This window comes from Achroia grisella, unplaced genomic scaffold (assembly GCF_030625045.1).
Source record: "Achroia grisella isolate CSIRO2021 unplaced genomic scaffold, CSIRO_AGI_Agris_v1 utg918, whole genome shotgun sequence".
Taxonomy (NCBI): Eukaryota; Metazoa; Arthropoda; class Insecta; order Lepidoptera; family Pyralidae; genus Achroia; species Achroia grisella.
Genome location: NW_026713067.1, coordinates 596,042 through 612,922, shown reverse-complemented (window position 1 = coordinate 612,922; position 16,881 = coordinate 596,042). Strand labels below are relative to the sequence as shown.

General features: G+C 31.4%; 4 protein-coding genes across 4 annotated transcripts; 2 read left to right on the top strand and 2 right to left on the bottom strand.

Moving 5' to 3' along the window:
• Positions 1 to 1,195: 1,195 nt before the first annotated feature.
• LOC131853921 (pickpocket protein 28-like) lies at positions 1,196 to 6,175 on the top strand. The gene is made up of 8 exons (XM_059205010.1): positions 1,196 to 1,273; positions 1,827 to 1,984; positions 2,319 to 2,544; positions 2,929 to 3,196; positions 3,638 to 3,707; positions 4,281 to 4,454; positions 5,589 to 5,680; positions 6,060 to 6,175. Exons 1-8 carry the CDS (start codon positions 1,196 to 1,198, stop codon positions 6,173 to 6,175), a joined length of 1,182 nt encoding a protein of 393 aa, XP_059060993.1.
• A 1,208-nt stretch (positions 6,176 to 7,383) lies between these two features.
• Positions 7,384 to 11,879, top strand: LOC131853976 (tektin-2-like). Its single transcript, XM_059205081.1, has 7 exons — positions 7,384 to 7,687; positions 8,099 to 8,306; positions 9,029 to 9,237; positions 9,567 to 9,660; positions 10,163 to 10,291; positions 10,539 to 10,762; positions 11,515 to 11,879. Exons 1-7 carry the CDS (start codon positions 7,509 to 7,511, stop codon positions 11,774 to 11,776), a joined length of 1,305 nt encoding a protein of 434 aa, XP_059061064.1. The 5' UTR covers positions 7,384 to 7,508; the 3' UTR covers positions 11,777 to 11,879.
• A 928-nt stretch (positions 11,880 to 12,807) lies between these two features.
• LOC131853975 (uncharacterized) lies at positions 12,808 to 14,625 on the bottom strand. The gene has a single exon (XM_059205079.1). It carries the CDS (start codon positions 14,292 to 14,294, stop codon positions 13,554 to 13,556), a length of 741 nt encoding a protein of 246 aa, XP_059061062.1. The 5' UTR covers positions 14,295 to 14,625; the 3' UTR covers positions 12,808 to 13,553.
• A 691-nt stretch (positions 14,626 to 15,316) lies between these two features.
• On the bottom strand, positions 15,317 to 16,420 carry LOC131854011 (uncharacterized). Its single transcript, XM_059205134.1, has one exon. The coding sequence runs from the start codon at positions 16,056 to 16,058 to the stop codon at positions 15,324 to 15,326; it is 735 nt and encodes a 244-aa protein (XP_059061117.1). The 5' UTR covers positions 16,059 to 16,420; the 3' UTR covers positions 15,317 to 15,323.
• Positions 16,421 to 16,881: the final 461 nt, after the last annotated feature.

The window sequence follows — 16,881 nt, the reverse complement described above, 5'->3', positions numbered from 1 at the left end:
AAAATTAACGGAATGTCACGTTAGTGGTTACATGGACGACACATGATTACATGTTATTCACAGTGTTATTCATGTACGTAGGCAACGGTTACCATTTACCATTATATGGGCCATCAGCTTGTAGTATAATAAAATATAATAATAATTTACACAAATATTTTTTTACATAACTTGACAATGAATAAGTTCTAATTGGTAGTTTGGTTCACACATTTCAACTTAAAAATGTAAATATACAAGTATTATATTTAAAAGAGCAACACGCAAGTTTCTTACTTCTTGTTCTTCTTGTGATTGTGAGCTCACGAAATGAGCGGTAGATTTTTTTAAAGTGATTAATTTTATTTTTGTTTGAATATTCTATTCTTTTCTAGATACATCTTTGAACCGACTTTCAGCAGAAAGGAGCGTGCCGTTTGGATTCTGATCATAGCTATCAGTATATATAACGTCCCAATACTGTATGCGCGCGATAACCGCCATATTCACGCGGGCGAAGCCGCGAGCTACATCATTCAGCTTTTCCTGAAGTGGACCTCCACGCCCTTCGTGAATGTTCTAGAAAATAAAATAAAATTATAAACACCTATAATTTATATATAATTTGGCGGTTTATTTCCCAACTGTGATTTTGTAATCCAAATTACAAAAATCAAATTATCTTTTGTCAATGTGTCTAAGCTAGAAGGGTATGTTTCATTGATTTAAAAATTGAGCGTCTTTTTTAAAATTAAGCACTAAATTCGACTGGTTTTTTATTATATCAGTTCGCGTTAGTTTTTTTTCCCTTCATTATGCGATATCTTGACCAATTCATAACTTATTCTACTTCCCTGCGAATTCTTTTTGATGTCACTATTGATTTATATACTTATTTTCTGTTTAAACTATTTCGTTTTCTACACAGTTAAGTTGTAAGTAGGTTTTGCATTTGGCAATTATTACTCATTAAATATTGATGTCAGGTTTAACTTTGATAACTATAAAAAAACATATTATCTACTGCTGCACATTCTTGGCAACATGATTATAAATGTTCAAGTCAATATCAAATAGTAAAAAAAACTTAATAAACCTACAACAACTACTTTTATTAGGTATTTTATACTACAGATATATAATACTTATTTATTTGAAAGGTACTTTGATATATTATAGTTTAGATCAGCTGTTCGCTTCATTTCTTTGTCCACGGATGTCCAGCAGCAAAAATATTTCTCAGTATCAGCTCAATCCTACTGAAAATGTATTACTGCAAAACTTCATTGATAAGGTTTGTGTAAATTAACATGACATTATGTAAATACTAGAATTAACAGGACATACAGCTATGTCGCGCTTGTCATACACTACGTGTGAATTTAATAATCTGTAACCTGTTACTTTGCGCGGGAAAATAAAATAGATTTCGGACATTACACTCAGGCTTGAATATATTTTATATGAATTTGTGTAAAATTTTTTTTGCCAATTGTTTGCATAGATTAATTTAATGAAGGAAAAAAATGTACATTTAATATACCCACTATACTTGATGGGATTATGTTGTTTATTTTGTTAATTTTATATTTTGTCAAATCAATAGCTATCGCTTTATTCTGAAAGTTTAAGTAAAGTTTTCCATAACTCTTTTTTTTGCTATTTGGCAGTTTATTATTCACACAGAATTCTTATCGAACATGCGTGTTGATCTTTTAAATAAATGTTGTTAGGACATTTATTTAAAAGATCAACACGCATGTTCGATAAGAATTCTGTGTGAATAATAAACTGCCAAATAGCAAAAGTGCTTACATTAAGTTTATTTTCTATTTCTATATCTTCAGGGTGCCTTGAAATGCCATGACGTCATAAAGAGATGCAACTGGCCTGTCAAACATTACATTAATTGGGTGGGAAGCGAATGTTGCGAGCAGTTGTTTCAACCAATTTTTACAGATTATGGCCTCTGCTACGCCTTCAACAGTTTAGCTTTGAATGGGATGTAAGATACAATTAAAATAATTATATAAATATTAATTTATTTAAAGACTATTGCCCTAATTCATAAAAACGGCAAACGTTGTTCTTTTCTTACTAACTTGTAATTTCAAATTAAGTGACAAAACACAATAACAGTAGTTTGTAGGAAGTTTTATTTATAATAATTAACTTTTTTAAATAAAATATACTCTATATTCAAATTTAACGTGGAAGAGGGTCTACCCAGGTCTCTTTGATTAACTGCAGTTCTATATCAGCGTTTCTATCAACGAGAAGTAAGTTAGATATTTAGTATAACTACAGACTTTTTATTAAAAGCTTATGTTTTTATTCAGGACAAATGATACCTTGGAATGGCACAAGACTTTCAATAATCACGCAGCAGCAAAAAAGATAGAGTGGAATCTTGATGGAGGGTATCCTCTGGTAGTTCCTCCAGATCCAAACATGCAACCATCCAGGGTGATGGTAGCAGGAGAAGCGAACGGTCTGGGAGTGGAACTGTTTTTTAATAATAGCGAACACCAATATGCCTGTGATGGAAATAGTTTAGGTTTTACTGTATGTGTACTTTTTTTAATCTTATTTTTCTTTTGTATGCCAAAGACTATAAAACAAACAGCTATTGGTCATATTTTACCCTGTAACGACTTTGTATAGAGCTTACCTCTCATGATTTATTTTTTCTGTTTCAATTGCAATTGGATATGTTCTATTTGTCACTGCGATTGATATTAGACTTCTGAATCAGCACAAATACATCAGGTTGAAATATAACAATGAAATTATTGAGTACGGAGCATAGACACCATAGTATTTAGGTATTAATGAAGAATTTTACGTAATAACGTGGTAGAGTTCACGTTATCAGGGTTCATGTCATCCATTTCCATAAGATAGAGCATTAACTTGTTTATAAAAAAATTTTAATAAGAAAAATTGCAGGTATTAATCAGGTCACCAACAGACCACGCATACACGACTACAGTTCTTCGCCTCCCTATGAATAAGATGACCACAATCGAAGTGTCTCCAATTACATACAAAACGGACACAGCCCTGAGGGCCTTAGATCCAGAACTGCGACAATGCTTCTTTCAAAACGAGAGGAAACTCGATTACTATCACTTCTATACGGCAAATAATTGTAAAATCGATACATATATACGAGAAACTAAGATACGATGTAACTGCTCGCTTTATTACTGGCCAAGTAAGATTTTATGTCTATAACTCTTATTAGATATGTATGTTTATTTACTTTAGCAACATTTAATTCACTAAAAAAGCAATTTATTAATTTATATTTCTGGAACATTCCACAACAGTCCATTGTGAATTATTCTCGCACAGCCAAATACCGTATTATTTGTTCATTTGTAAGCGAAGGTACTGTATTATTACAATGTTGGTAAATATGATTATGGAAATACAGTAGTTTAGGAAGAAATAGTATATTAAAATGTATCAAAACTATAGCAGATAAATAAAGAATTACATTATTTTTCTATATAAAATAATAGACAATAAATACCATAAACAATAGGTATAAAGGTGCGTCGTGCACACCATTAAAAGAATCATATTTATTACTGTCATATTTTTTAAAACATTTTAAATCTATCCATTTAATAGTCAATTATGCTTTTTTAAGGAAAAAACTTTCAAGAGCGCATTTGTTCGACGCCATTAGATTACGACTGCGTATATAAAGTTAAAGGTAAGTCATTAATAATGGATTACAATCGACAACGGGAATTTACGATACACGTAGATATGTACTTGTACAAAATATTTTAAACTTTGTCTCAAATAAATAGATTCTACAGATATTTTTGTGATATTTTATGGAGACCCACTTTGTACAAAGTCATTTGCGTAATTATACTCTGTTTAACCTATTCTTGCAGTTCCGCTACTAACTTTGTAACGAAAGGTATGAAAAGGCACTGAAATTAGAGGATACGGAGACCTTAGTGCTCTGGAATGGCAACGCATAAATGGGGTACTACTAGCGACCCATGATGACGGGATGTCCTTAGTGCTGTTCATATATACGGTCAACAGTTTCCACTTGCCATCAAACAGAGTACCAGCGTGTACACCATTCCTTTATGCATTAGGTAGGTAAGAATGACTTTTAAGAACAGGGTTTATTCCTTCTTAAAAGGCCTGCAACGCACTTTCAATTCCCCTGATGTTGTGGGCGACGGAAATCACTTAGGTACTACCAGGTGAGCCGCAAGCTTATTTGTCCCCGTATGTTAAAAAAACAATATTGTATTTCTTTTAGTGAGAGAACAGCAAATATTTGCATACTATGATGACTGTGAAGAAGGCAAAGTGGCCAGGGGTAGCGTTACATCATGTCACCCATCCTGTAATGAGGTCATGTACGACTGTCAGGTGTTCTACTCCGACCTAGTCAAGGAACCTGGTGATCCATCTCCATCATGGGGAAAACCGAAAAGGTAATCTAATTTCATGAAATATAAGTCCCTATTTCTTTTTTTGTTGACAATTCACTTATTATTTATTTATACTGTGTTGAAAAGGACCTAATAAAAGATACACAGTTGCCGAATTTGTATGAATAGGTTGATGTAGAGAAAGCAAAAGAGGAATGAATTTGTTGTTATTGTATAAAACATTACCCTCGTAATGGTAATGTAATGTACCTAATGTTTTGTTACTCAGAGTATATGAAGCATATAACCTAACTCGAAAATAAACTTGCTGAAAATATTTACAATCTTACGTGTACGTTATGTTATTTTCGGCCCTTTTGAATCGATTTTTGTAATATTTTTTTAATCAGAATAGTTTTTCTCTTGAAGTCAATATAATTAATATTGTTTATGTGGAATTAAAAAATGCGATGTAGGTATAGTTTCTATGCATGAAAGTGTACGATTAAAATACGTAACGTATCTTCCATACATACATATGTTCTATATATACGACTTCTCAATTGTTTTAAAGATGTCACTGCTTAATTGCTATCGAAGTTCGACATCTAGTAACGTCTGAATCAAATATTTCAGGAACAAATGTACCGACGTTAAGTCGTTCAAGAAGAGTTTGTATTTACCTACTTGAAAATTGCTCATGCATAATACAATTAGAAAGGCGAGTTCGACCTAATTAGAGAGACGTAATTCTCGGAAATTTTCGATTTATAATATGTACTAGCACTATACTGTGACACATCAGCGATTTTTAATTGAAGTATAGCCTATATGTCTGTCTTAGTGTTACCTACCTTCATGTCAAAATTTAACTAAGTTCCTGTCAGTCTTTTAGTCTTAAAACGGTTACAAATACACAAATAGATACTTTCGAATTTGTACTATTATTATGGAATAGTATGTTATCTGTGGTAGTATTCTTTCTTTCTTTCTTTCTATTAATTTCTAAATAATAATCTCTTAAATGGTTGGACCGATTTTGACAGGACTTTTCTTGGCAGGTAGCTGATGTAATAAGGGGTAAATTAGGATAATTGTATTTTAGCTAAAGAAAAATTGAAATATTAAGTTAAATTCCACGCGGATGAAGTCGCGGGAACAGCTAGGTAGTTAGTAAATATATAATTTTTATCACAGGCATGAGGTGACTCAGATCAATGTGCACTTCTATGAGGACATGTTCCTTGGACAACATCGTCACACACAGTACGATGACTACTATTTTATTGGTAAGAAAAAAATATATATATCTATATATATATGTATAATGATCTACATATATCTACGATATTATTATGTCTACCACCTACGACTTTTGCAAACGGTCTTAATACAAATCGAGATCAAATATTTAATACACATATGTACATTAAAAAAACGGTTTAATAGTTAATGGGTTAAAAAAACATTTATTTATCTTTCCCTTATTGATATATTTATTTTTAAACATTTATAAACATTTATTTTTCTTTCCCTTAATTTCAATAATCATAGAGTACTTATTACTCTATAAGATTATGAAAATGATTAAATACTTGTCTAAAAAGTCTAAAAAGTTTTTTTTTATTTTGTTTGAACTTATTTACAAGTTAGTTCCTGTCTCCTCAGGTGCAATTGGAGGTCTTCTGAGCTTATTTCTTGGATTCAGCATCATCAGTGTAGCAGAACTTATATACTTCGTACTGTTACGACCGTTTTACATGATCCTGAAGAGATATGATTAAGTACTAGTTATTTACTTGAATTACATATTATTATATGAAAAATATAAATTCTACGATAAATATAAAAATAGAATATTATATTTGTATCTAGAGTCTGTAATTTATTTACATGTCTACATAATGGAAGTAGGTACTTATAGTGTAGAATGTTGATAGTGTCATAAATAAAAAATATATCTATTTGTATTTTAGAATAATTAATGTATTTTGCCATTTTTACATGTTTTCTCCTGTATATTAGTTGCTTCCTAACATGTTTCATTTCTTTTCTTCAACAATATATTAAGTTAACTTTTAAGTTAGGCACTTTTTTATTAAATTTTAAACTAGTAGTATTATAATATTGTTCGCCTCTGTGGTTTAGCGGTTTAGCACACCGCTTTACTTACAATGATAGCGGGTTCGATTCCTCGCACAGTACAAACATTTGTATTAATGCGTATGATTATTTGTATCGGTCTGGTCTCTATATTATGTATGTATTTACAAAGAAAATAACTAAGCGTTTATATCAGTTGTCTAATACCCATAAGCTCTACTTACCTAGGACTAGATAACGCTCTGTGAATTGAAAAAAAAACACTTAGATTTTGTGATTGCGTATTGCTTATTCTTAGTAACGGTTAGAAGTGAGTGTACCTTCACTGCTAACCGTTACTAAGAATACATATCGAAGTAACTACAGCAGTTTAATTGAAAACTATTTAAAGACAACGTTCAATCGTCTAATTGCGCTGGTTAAGTATCTTTTAAGATTTAAGTATATATTAATTATTATCTGTAATGAATGAATGCAAATTAATATTTATTATCAACTATCGACCAGACCCGGCTTCACACTAATTAATTACAAATCTTAGAACTTCTCAGCGTGTTCTACACTATAACACGATACATACGTGTTACACATATAAACCTCACTCTTGAATCACTTTATCAATTACTGAAAACTACATTATTATACGTTGTAAAATTTAAAAGATAGTATATTTTACTAATTACAAATATTCAAAAACAGAATACAACTGGGAACAACAAAAATGGTTTTAACAGCTGTCTTAAGAACAACATCAAGATTTCCACACAATCGTTATTATGTCAGTAGAGGGTTTGTTTTCATAGACACACTGTCTCTGAATTATGTTGAATAATTTTATATATAACGTTTTACTAAACAGCTCTATAAACCTACAATAAGGTTTTCTTTCAAATTAGACGGATAGAAACTTGATTGAAATGAAAATGTCGCTGTCAAATTTGCCAATGTTTACACATTTAACTAAAGCTTTCATAATAATTTTATAGTAAGTTGTAATATTCATTTTGATAAATAATGTTTTCGGATGACGGTTACCTGGGCTGCCCAAATGGAGTACAGGATCTTATAAGTTTGAATACTAGACTGAACTCTAAAGTGATAGAGCAGGTCAATGATTCTCAAGAGTTGGTGCTGCTGAACAATTTTTCGCGGGAAAGTAATGAATATCAATTCAAGAAATGTTTACAGGAAAGGTAGCTGCATTGCAATTTGAATGTATGTTCTTTTGTCCCCACTTTTACTGAACCCATTGTGAAAATTCTTTTATTTATGTTACATTGCCCATCTATCGAGGTATGGTATAGGTGATCACGCAATTGGAGCCGAGCTACAATAAAAAAGATTGTAAAAAATAGAGAAAACGTAATTTATTTGTATAATAAGAATAATTTATTTACACAAGTATAAAACGCTTATATATTAATTAGTATCTACTAGGTATATTATCTATTCTGTACCTATTCACTGCTCGAGAAATTTGCCAGCCCGACTATGCGTTAGAAATCATTAGGTTGTGATTTAAAACGTTTTGATATTTTCATATAGGGATTATATGTGATAGTCGACAGATTACTTATTAAATTGACACAGTAAACCAAATTTAGGATATCAGACATAGTTTCCTGGCGTTGGGTTCTCGAAGATTTGTCCAAACGTTTAGACGAGGCGATAGGAGCACTACGTTATGAGCACAATGCCCTAAGAGTTGTCGTAGAAAGAGTACAGAAAGAAATAAATGAACATTCGAGGGAAGCTAGTAGACCAGGTGCTCTAAAACCCTTGAGCGATGCGGTCGAAGAAGCCATTACGGAGGTAAATACCGATCTTAAAACGTAAGAGTGTCGTTTTTCTACGTCAATGTTGATTTAGAAAGTAATTGCTTAGATAGATTCGGTGTAATTTTGGATAGTCGCAGTGTTATAAATAAAAAACGCATCAAATTTAAATTTAACAATTCATTTATTCGTGTAGGATATTTTAGCCGCTTATAGATAAGTTTACGCATCAAAAATTTATTATAGGTATGTATTATGATAGCATCTGTATTAACCTACGTTCAGATAATATTTTCAAGCCTGATTGTTTTATTTATGTTATTGAGAAGACAAGTACACTAACGACCCTTTTGAATAAGTGACATCTGCTGCGGGTTGTTAGATCTACTTACTACTGGGAGGAAAGGGATTGTTAGTAATGTGAAATAATTACTCAATTGCTAGCAATGTACCAAGTCAGGGTGACCTCCACGCGGTTCCCTCTGGAAACCATCGTAATAAGTTTGTTTAATAGGCTTGCTGACCTGACCTCATGTTCATCTTATCATCCTCCACTGGTGCCCATTTTGTCCATTGCACCATTCCATAATCGTCCTTTAAAAAAATCTAGTTAGTACTGCTAAAATAAGACTAACTCGCTGTTTTATATGTTGGTATGTACCTACATATATTCGTTGATCCATACTTAAAATACTAATAAAGAATTTATTACTTTGACTTTGATTTTTACCAGAAACCCTATAATTCCATTACTTTCAGGAATTCAACTTTTTAAGGGACGAGAAAAAAAAATTCGAAAAAATGATTCCAGAACTTGAGAAGCAAACCATGAATCTTGAGAAAACGAAGAAACGTATAGAAGTTGATATGCTGAATAAACAAGAAGCACTTTCTGTTGAAGAATCGTGCGCTAATATTGACTTGAATGATGTCAGTAAAATTAATAGTCGAAAGAAAAGTAAACGAAGGTAAGAAAAGAAAATATGTGTGTTATATAGCTATTTCTTTTTTCAACTATTCCTGTTGGGGGTCGCCGTACTGCTTTAGGTACTAAATGTGCCTACCTACCTACTTTACGTCGTTGTTCGAATGAATGCAGGTAAAAGCATCCTATATGCAATGTAAGACATGATCTGTGTACGAAATAGAATACCTACAACCTTATGCAGCTCTTTAAATGTGATTACCTAACAAATGTCTAAACATAAAAACTGGATACAAAAAAGCCTTAGGCGATTTCGTGCTAGCCTAGCGGATTTCTAAAGTACATAACATGGTATAACAATTATATTCCCAGATTTTCACCACTGAGTCGATGGGAGAATCGATGTACCTCCTTAAAAAGAGCTGGTCTTCGAGCACTTACGAACGCCGTTATTACAAGACAACAGGTATGTATTTGTGTCGATATATCTAGTCTTGTAATATAGACAGGTAACAGATAAGGTCTTGTCAGACCTCTCTGAAGACCTCCAACGTCCTTTCAATAAGCTAATTTCTATAGACTCTTGAAACGTAAGTATTTTTTTTATTCTGGTCCGAAATACCTATATATGACATCCTAATGCTTTTTAAATATTTTTTTATGTAACTGGAATAACACACTAGCTATCTACTCAACTACATTGTCTGCATTACATGTATCGTAACGTGGATAATCCGTTATAACTTTACTATACTTACTAGAGGACTAAGAAGCCAGGAGTTCATACTATTTAATTTCTATCCCATCTGTCCATATGCTACTGTTCAACCGTAGCAGCTTACAAAGCAGGTTTCTTGGATACTAAAGTAGGTAAGACAGAGCTACTCAAATAAATGACTTTTAATGAATGAGTTTACATCAGTACGGTGGGAAAACTAAACTGTCATTTTTTATCAATTAACGTACAGGTGAGGGGAGCAAGAGTGCATCTTTCAATAGAAGCACAAGCGTTTGCGGCCAGAGTAGACGCAGCTCTCAGGCGGCGTTTGCATACTAACACTAGCAAACTGCAGGAATTGGAGTGGCAAAGAGGAGAGGTAACTTGTTGCTGGCAGTTTGTCCACCGTTCGTTTTAAATTTGTTTACATTGATATCTCTTTTATGTGTCATTTTTGACTTGCTTATAAACCTTTTTCGGAAATTGGTATACCTATACAATTATTCTTGGCTTTTATTAAATAATTGTAGAGATCCCACTCAAGTCAAATAACCTATTAATGTAAAACTATTAATAATAATCTAGATGGAAAAGTACTACATTATATAAGCAACCGTATGTTACAGGCCATAAAGGATATCAAATCGTTAGATGAAGAGATGGTAACGGCAGAACAAAACTTAATCGAGACCTTAGAACAAGAACAGGTGGTGGCAGCTAGGATAACAGATCGTACGTTAAGACCTGCCGGAGAATTGACCAGAGATGACGTCGACACGAAGCTAAGAGACGAGCTTTCAAGACTCAAGCATTTTACGAAACATTTGAGGAGTAACATTGACAGAATCAGGTTCAAATTTAAAACCGATTGTTTTCGAAACACGTACTTAGGTCTATATGTATTCATACATACATATATACAGGCCTGGGTACTGGGAACGGTAGGGAAAAATATTAACACAACACTTCACAATCATAAACTAGGTACTAAAATGACCTCAGTACTTGAATAAACGATTTTTTATTTTACAGTGCGAAGCCGAGGTGGGTGGTTAGTATATTCTAGCTACCCACCTCGTCTTCGCACGGGTGTACATTTATCTATACATATAAATAAAATTTGAGTGTCCGTTTGTAATATTTTTTAGTATATGCATGTAAATATAAATACGGTACATACTCCAAAATAACATTATTTACAATTTTTGACTGTCTTGTTTGTTCCGGCTAATCTCTGATATGGCTGTACCGTTTTTGACGGGAGTTTTATTGGCAGGTAGCTGATGTAATAAGAAGTAATGATGTAAAGTAACTTAGGCTACTTTTATTTTTGAAGAATAAATTTAAATGCCACGCGGACGAAGTCGCGGTTACAGCGTGTTATATATATAAACCTTCCTCTTGAATCACTCTTATCTATTAAAAAAAACCGCTTCAAAATCCGTTGCATAGTTTTAAAGATTTAAGAATATGCCTTTTTATACTATGTAGTGATATTTTAAACATTCCAAAGATTTTCCGAAATTAATACATAAATACAAGGACCGACTACTTCTTGAAATTATAATACACGCCTGCGCCCATAAAATCATTTTCTATCAGTTCTTTGCAGAAACATCTGATGGATTCCATAACTCAGATAGATTGTTGCGCTGAAGACATAGCGCAAGTGGTACGGTTGGATGAAGACAGGATACGGTCCCGGCTAGGAGACGTGAATGGCAACTCGGAAACCTCTTATGATGGACCTCCAGCCGGTCCATCAAAATGTAGTCACACTTCAGTAGTTCCCAGCACGCAAGGAACTACCCTAACTGCCGTTATGGAAGAAGATGAAAATGAGGAATATCCATTTGATGATTAGTGAAGAAACTATCCCATGAATGTATTGTAGTAAACTTGATAACGATTGCCTTTATTTATATAATTACATAAATAAATATATCATATTTCGAATATTTAGTGATTACATGAACTTTAATACAAATGTATTTATTTATTAGCACACGAAACAGATTACAATCAATACAAGAATGTAATTAGGAGCGTGTTGTTTGGTACAAAACTGGATTGTAATCCACACTATGTGTGCCTAAAGGCTAAATTATATAGACGCATTCAATATACGCTGGATAAGGCTATATAATAAAAAGAAAGTAAATTAAATAGAAAATACTGCTATACTTAATATATAACTACGAAATACTATAAATCATTATGTAAACAGAAATATATTTTTATATAAAAAAATACAGACACAATATTAAGTATAATTTAACACTTTTTTTAACTTTAATTAGACTGTTTACTGTGGAAATTTAATTGTCTCCGGAATTGAACCAGTGTTAAATGGAAGATATCTATATCTCTATTGAATCTAATGATTGTACAAATCAGTAAGTACGCTTTTAACACATGCCACTGAGAAGTTTACTAGCAGCGATTGTGGCAAAATCTGGATGCTATATCGCCGACGACACATATATTAGTATCATATGTTGTCATTGTCGACTACTTCGTTTGTCTACCGCCACTACATAATCAAATTGACGACAAACTGTGGCTATTACACTATCCTTAGTAATAAAATAAAACAAAGTATATTTATTTCAATTATGTAGTGCATATTTATTTCAATAATTAACCTGGATAACTTGTTAAAAATAATAACATTCTAACAAATTAAAATTCAAAATATAGTTGCAAAATCATTTACAAAACTTCAACTGAATTGGAAGGACATTAATCATAATTATAAACATTTTGCAATTATATTTTTAAGTAAGAATATTGTAACAGTTGCATATAATATTCCTATAATAGCAATATTATTTGGTAAAATAATGAACAAAGTTATTTATTGTACTGAATAAATAAACAAAAGCCATTTCATAATGACATTTTTAATTATTATTTACTTACACTTGAAATTCTATACCAACAATATGGGTTGGAAAAATGATTTAATTTGTCTATGTAGTGAATAATGTTTATAAATAACAATCATTGTTCCTTACATAAATCTATTATGTAACAATAACTTGCATATTATAAATATATTAGTTTTACAATATATCACAATAAGATCAATACAATAATTTCCATGCCTGGCTACTTCTAATGAAAGTGATACATCAGTACTATAGACACTCTAGAAATTAATCAATATTTTTATCTTATTCAAATCTGAAAAGGCAGTGAAAAAAAAAATTACTTAATGCCTTAATGGGTAAAGAGATATAATGACACCATAGAGTTTACATCCTGTACATTGAATATATATTTTGCTATATAAAACAACCAACCTAATCTAACCAACAGTTACTTTTCTGTAGATATTATTATTAAATAATCTCAGAAGTTATTTGGATGAATTATTGTATTCTGCTAAAACATGATATTATGGTCCATGAATCATGGTTGTTGTACAGATATTGTGGAACATTAAATTAATTGTAAATATAACTAAAAGAATTCTTCAACAAAATTTAAGGAATCACATAAAAAATTAAAGCCATTTGAAAGAAATACCTACTTAAAACAATTATTTGGAAAAGTACATAGCCCTATACTTATACAATATAGAATACAGAATATTAGGGAAATGTAATGGTGGTATCTAAAAGTAAATATTAACCATATTACACAAATCTATTGAGATGATCTTCACTGTGTACGTGGCTCTCAATATTTTGAGCATCACATAGTATATCCATTTCGCATTTTTTACAGAATGCATTTATTTCATATTCATTTGCTAGATACCGGTCTATACTCACATCTTGACCGTCAATGAGATCATCAATTTCTGCCAACCAGACCACATGTTCTTCATCATCATCAATATGTTGTAGAACAGAACCGATTGTATTCTCTATGTAAATATTGCATATTTTGCAAAACACCTCATCATCATTTTCAATAGAGAAAATTCCGTTTAATGGTTTCAATCGTTCCACAACCCTATTTCTGTGCTTTACGCTGTTGACGTGCTTTTCAATGACATGTAGACTACTACTCAAGTCAACACTGCATGCGTCACAACGTACATCATCTCTCTCTGACGATAAATAGGATTCTAGCTTAATAAACTCACCTTCAGTTAGATCTTCCATTGCAGCGCGCCAGTTACAATGACTCTCCGTATCGATATGATCGGCGACGGAACCGTCTTCATCTACGACTTGGTTGCATGGTTTACAATATAGATTCTCGTTCAGTATGTCAAGCCCATTTTCCATTTTCAGCATTACATTTTCTTTATGTTTTGCTCCGTTTGTGTGTTGATCGATGCATCTGTTAGCTTTGGGTATGTGCACTCCGCAAAACAAGCAACGTACCCGTGTTTTAGAACTAGGAATTATTCCATATCCTTTTTTCATTTTTACAGTATTACGTGAAATATATTCTAAGAATTTAGGGTTGACTGTAATTCCACTTATTCTGGTGTTTTATTTACTTTAATAAACAGATATAACAAGAAACTTAAAATTTAGACAAGAACTTTTATGAATTTTGTGATTGTGTCAGTAAAATATTTTTTTAAATTTATTTAATTGATAATTCCACCCACAGCAGCAAGATGATCAATTGACAATTCTGTATCATTGAATGACGTACTAATTGATGTCTAACTGACGTTATGACTGATAGGTTTAACAAAAACAAGACTGACAAAAATGTATTAGTTGTTCCTACAGATGTTGTTGTTCATTTAGTAGCTGAAACTCTTTAGAGTATTATGTTCCTTGACCTGAAATAACTTGATAGTTTTAATTTCTTGCTGATTAAGATAAATAATAAAGAATAGACATAAAAAAATATTTAATATAATTTAATACAATAACACTTCATTACACTCTATGCATACCAAAAAAGTATTTGTAGACTAAAGAACTGTAAACATAGGTATAATATATTTACCTAATTTTAATTGATTACAATGTAAATAAATATACTTTGTCAAGCTTATCACTAGTTCAGTTTAAATGTACTTATGTACATTTTATTCATACATTTTTTTACAATATTTCTGGTTATGACAAAACAAATATTTCACTAATAACATAGTTACAGTCTAACTAGTGACTCAGGCCAGAACTCTCTTTGCAAATAATTAAAAATGTTACAAATAGCAAATATGACACCGAAAGCTGATATAATAGGATACATTCTATACAATGTATTCAGTACAATAATCAATAATTATGAATTACATGCCTTGTTGTACATTCATTGATACAAGATACAAAAATGAAAATTTAAAACAGGATTTCTTAATAAATCTATGTCATTTCTCGCAATTCCCATTTTAACAAACAAAACTCACAGATGAATCTATAACGAACAACTTTAACCTTTCAAAGTGTTTAGTACAAGGCTGTAAAAAGACTAGCATTATTAGAACAGTACTACTTTCTGTGTCTTTCACCTTTGATATGTCTTTCCAGATTATCTAAATTGCATGGAACTTTAGTATCACATTTCTCACACATAGCTTTATCCTCACTAGGATCAATTAAATATTTCTCTATGTTTATATTTTGGCCTTCCACCAATCTCAAAAGCTTGCCAAGTTCCATTTTATGTTTCTTATTATTGTCCACATGTTCAAATATACATTCTATGTAGTTTTCAAAATATGTTGGGCATATCTTACACCATAGGTCCCCATCAGAACAATTGACTGAGAATATACCATTTAATGGTTGAACTGCAATTGCTCGAGTTCGTCTGTGAGTATTTCTTTTAATATGATCTTCAATGTCACACATTTTGAAAGCAAAATAATCATCACATATTAAACAATGAACTTTGTTACTATTTAAATCATTTGGCAATTCAATAAATGAACCATCAGCTTCAACTAATACTTTAATTTGTTCCAAATGCTTCTGATGGCAAGAACTAAGTATATGAGGTCCAACACTTAACTGCAGATTTTTTTCATTACAAAGTAAACAGTGCATATCATTGTGATAAATAACCATACCATTTGTTATCAGTAGTCTTTGGAGAATTCTATCTTTATGATTATCGCTATTTAGATGTTCTTCAATGTAAGTTTTGTTACCAGGTATAATATCCATACACAAAGTACACTTTAGTTTATCATTATCTTTAGTTAAATCATCATAATATGCCATTGTAACACTGCAAACTAATATTACTTTACACAAATAATAAACAGATTTCTGTGCTTGGCAATAATCAAATATTTGATACAAATTATAAGCGATAAGGCGAATGTCTATCTATTCAATAATAATATCTAACCAAAATAATTAGTGGAAACAGTAACGACACCAATTAAATATTATTGCAAAGATTAGCTAACGACGACGAACTTGTTATTTTTTCCAGTATTCAAAGGAGTTTGTGATGTTTTCTAAGATAATAAATACGGAAATCTTATTGAAATAAATAAAATCAAGCAAAAAAACAAAAATAGAACATAATTCAAAACAGTAATGATTATTTACATTTGACACTGAACTGACTGGAACTGACTGCCTGTGTCTGACTGACACACTGATTTTTTTCTTTTTGATAATTATTAAGTATTTTAAGCCCTGGAAAATTAATTTCAGGAAATCTTTTTGATAAGAGGCTTTTTTTATGGATGATAATGGAATTGTGCACTCGCCCCCTGATAAGAGGCTAGTGTTGCCTATTATCTCGTAATAATCAGGAAATGCCATAATAATGGAAAGAAACGGGTTAAATTTTTATGATAAAGTCGGGTTTAAAAAAGAGATATATCGGTTGATTCAATCAATTTTAAAATTAACAAAAAAATATTTTATTCATTCAATTAACAAATTTTAAATTTAAGTTCTAAAAAATAATAAATTATCAAAAGCCAACTATTAAAAAAACAGCGATTTTGTTTACTATTGTGATAACAAAAATAATCAGTTATTTAATAATCTGTTTATCAGTGGAAGTTACATCCCTATTTCAATGTAA